This window comes from Penaeus monodon, chromosome 28 (genome assembly GCF_015228065.2).
Source record: "Penaeus monodon isolate SGIC_2016 chromosome 28, NSTDA_Pmon_1, whole genome shotgun sequence".
In the NCBI taxonomy this organism is placed as follows: Eukaryota; Metazoa; Arthropoda; class Malacostraca; order Decapoda; family Penaeidae; genus Penaeus; species Penaeus monodon.
Genome location: NC_051413.1, coordinates 37848547 through 37849737, shown reverse-complemented (window position 1 = coordinate 37849737; position 1191 = coordinate 37848547). Strand labels below are relative to the sequence as shown.

The 1191-nt window shown below is 55.8% G+C and overlaps 1 protein-coding gene across 1 annotated transcript in view; it reads left to right on the top strand.

Annotated features, from left to right (window-relative positions):
- Nucleotides 1–172: 172 nt before the first annotated feature.
- LOC119591199 (serine/arginine repetitive matrix protein 2-like) overlaps nucleotides 173–1191 on the top strand; it is a 6330-nt gene continuing 5311 nt past the window's right edge. The window contains exons 1-2 of the mRNA XM_037939911.1: nucleotides 173–350; nucleotides 455–1179. Coding sequence (XP_037795839.1) covers nucleotides 173–350; nucleotides 455–1179 — 903 coding nt within the window. The remainder of the gene's footprint in view (nucleotides 351–454; nucleotides 1180–1191) is intronic.

Genomic DNA, 1191 nt, shown 5'->3' with positions numbered 1-1191 from the left:
CGATTTTAAATATTGAGTCAACAACTTCCAACATTTTGCGGCCGATAAAGCAGATCCTCCTTCGCCTACGAGCCACTCGACGTAACGGCCGAGAGGAAACACTCGCATTGCCTCCACCCGTCAAAACGGACATACTATAACCACATACAATATTGAGTCAATCATAACACAAATGCAACAAAATATAAGGCACGCCGTAGCAATAGACTACGTAGTACACCAAGCCAAGGCAACACACGAGCAACATCAAGACAAGGCAATCACCGGCAAGCAACACAGAGAGCAACACCAGAGCCAGGCAACACGGAGCAATAGAGCAAAGAGAGCAACACCGGAGCAAAGGCAACAACGTGAGTAACACAGAGCAAGGCAACACCAGCACGGCCAAGGCAACACCGGAGCAAAGCAACATCGGTAGGCCAAGAATCAAGGCAACACCCGGAGCAACACACAGAGCCAGGCAACACGGTAGCAAAGCCAACACCGAGCAACACCAAAGCAACACACCAGAGCCAAGGCAACACCGGAGCAACCCGAGCCAAGGCCCGGAGCAACACCAGAGCAAGGCAACACCGGAGTCAACACCAGCAGCCAAGGCAACACCGGAGCAACTGCAACACCAGAGCCAAGGCAACACCGGAGCAACACCAGAGCCAAGGCAACACACCGGAGCAACACCAGAGCCAAGGTAACACCAGAGCCAAGGCAACACCGGAGAAAACACCAGAGCCAAGCAACACCGGAGAAGCAACACCAGAGCCAAGGCACACCGGAGCAACTGCAACACCGAGCCAAGGCAACACCGGAGCAACACCAGAGCCAAGGCAACACCGGAGCAAAGGCAAACACCGGAGCCAAGGCAACACCGGTGCTACACCACAGCCCAAGCAACACCGGAGCAAAGGCAACACCAGAGCCAAGGCAACACCGGAGCAACTGCAACACCAAGCCAAGGCAACACCGGAGCAACCCAACCAGAGCAAGGCAACACCGGAGCAACACCACAGCCAAGGCAACACCGGAGCAACACCAGAGCCAAGGCAACACCGGAGCAACACCAGAGCCAAGGCAACCCCGGACCAACCCCAGAGCCAAGGGCAACCCCCCAAGAAAAGGAACCCAGACCCAAAGGGCAACACCGGAAAACACCACACCCCAAGGCAACACCAGCCCAAAGGGGCAACACCGGAG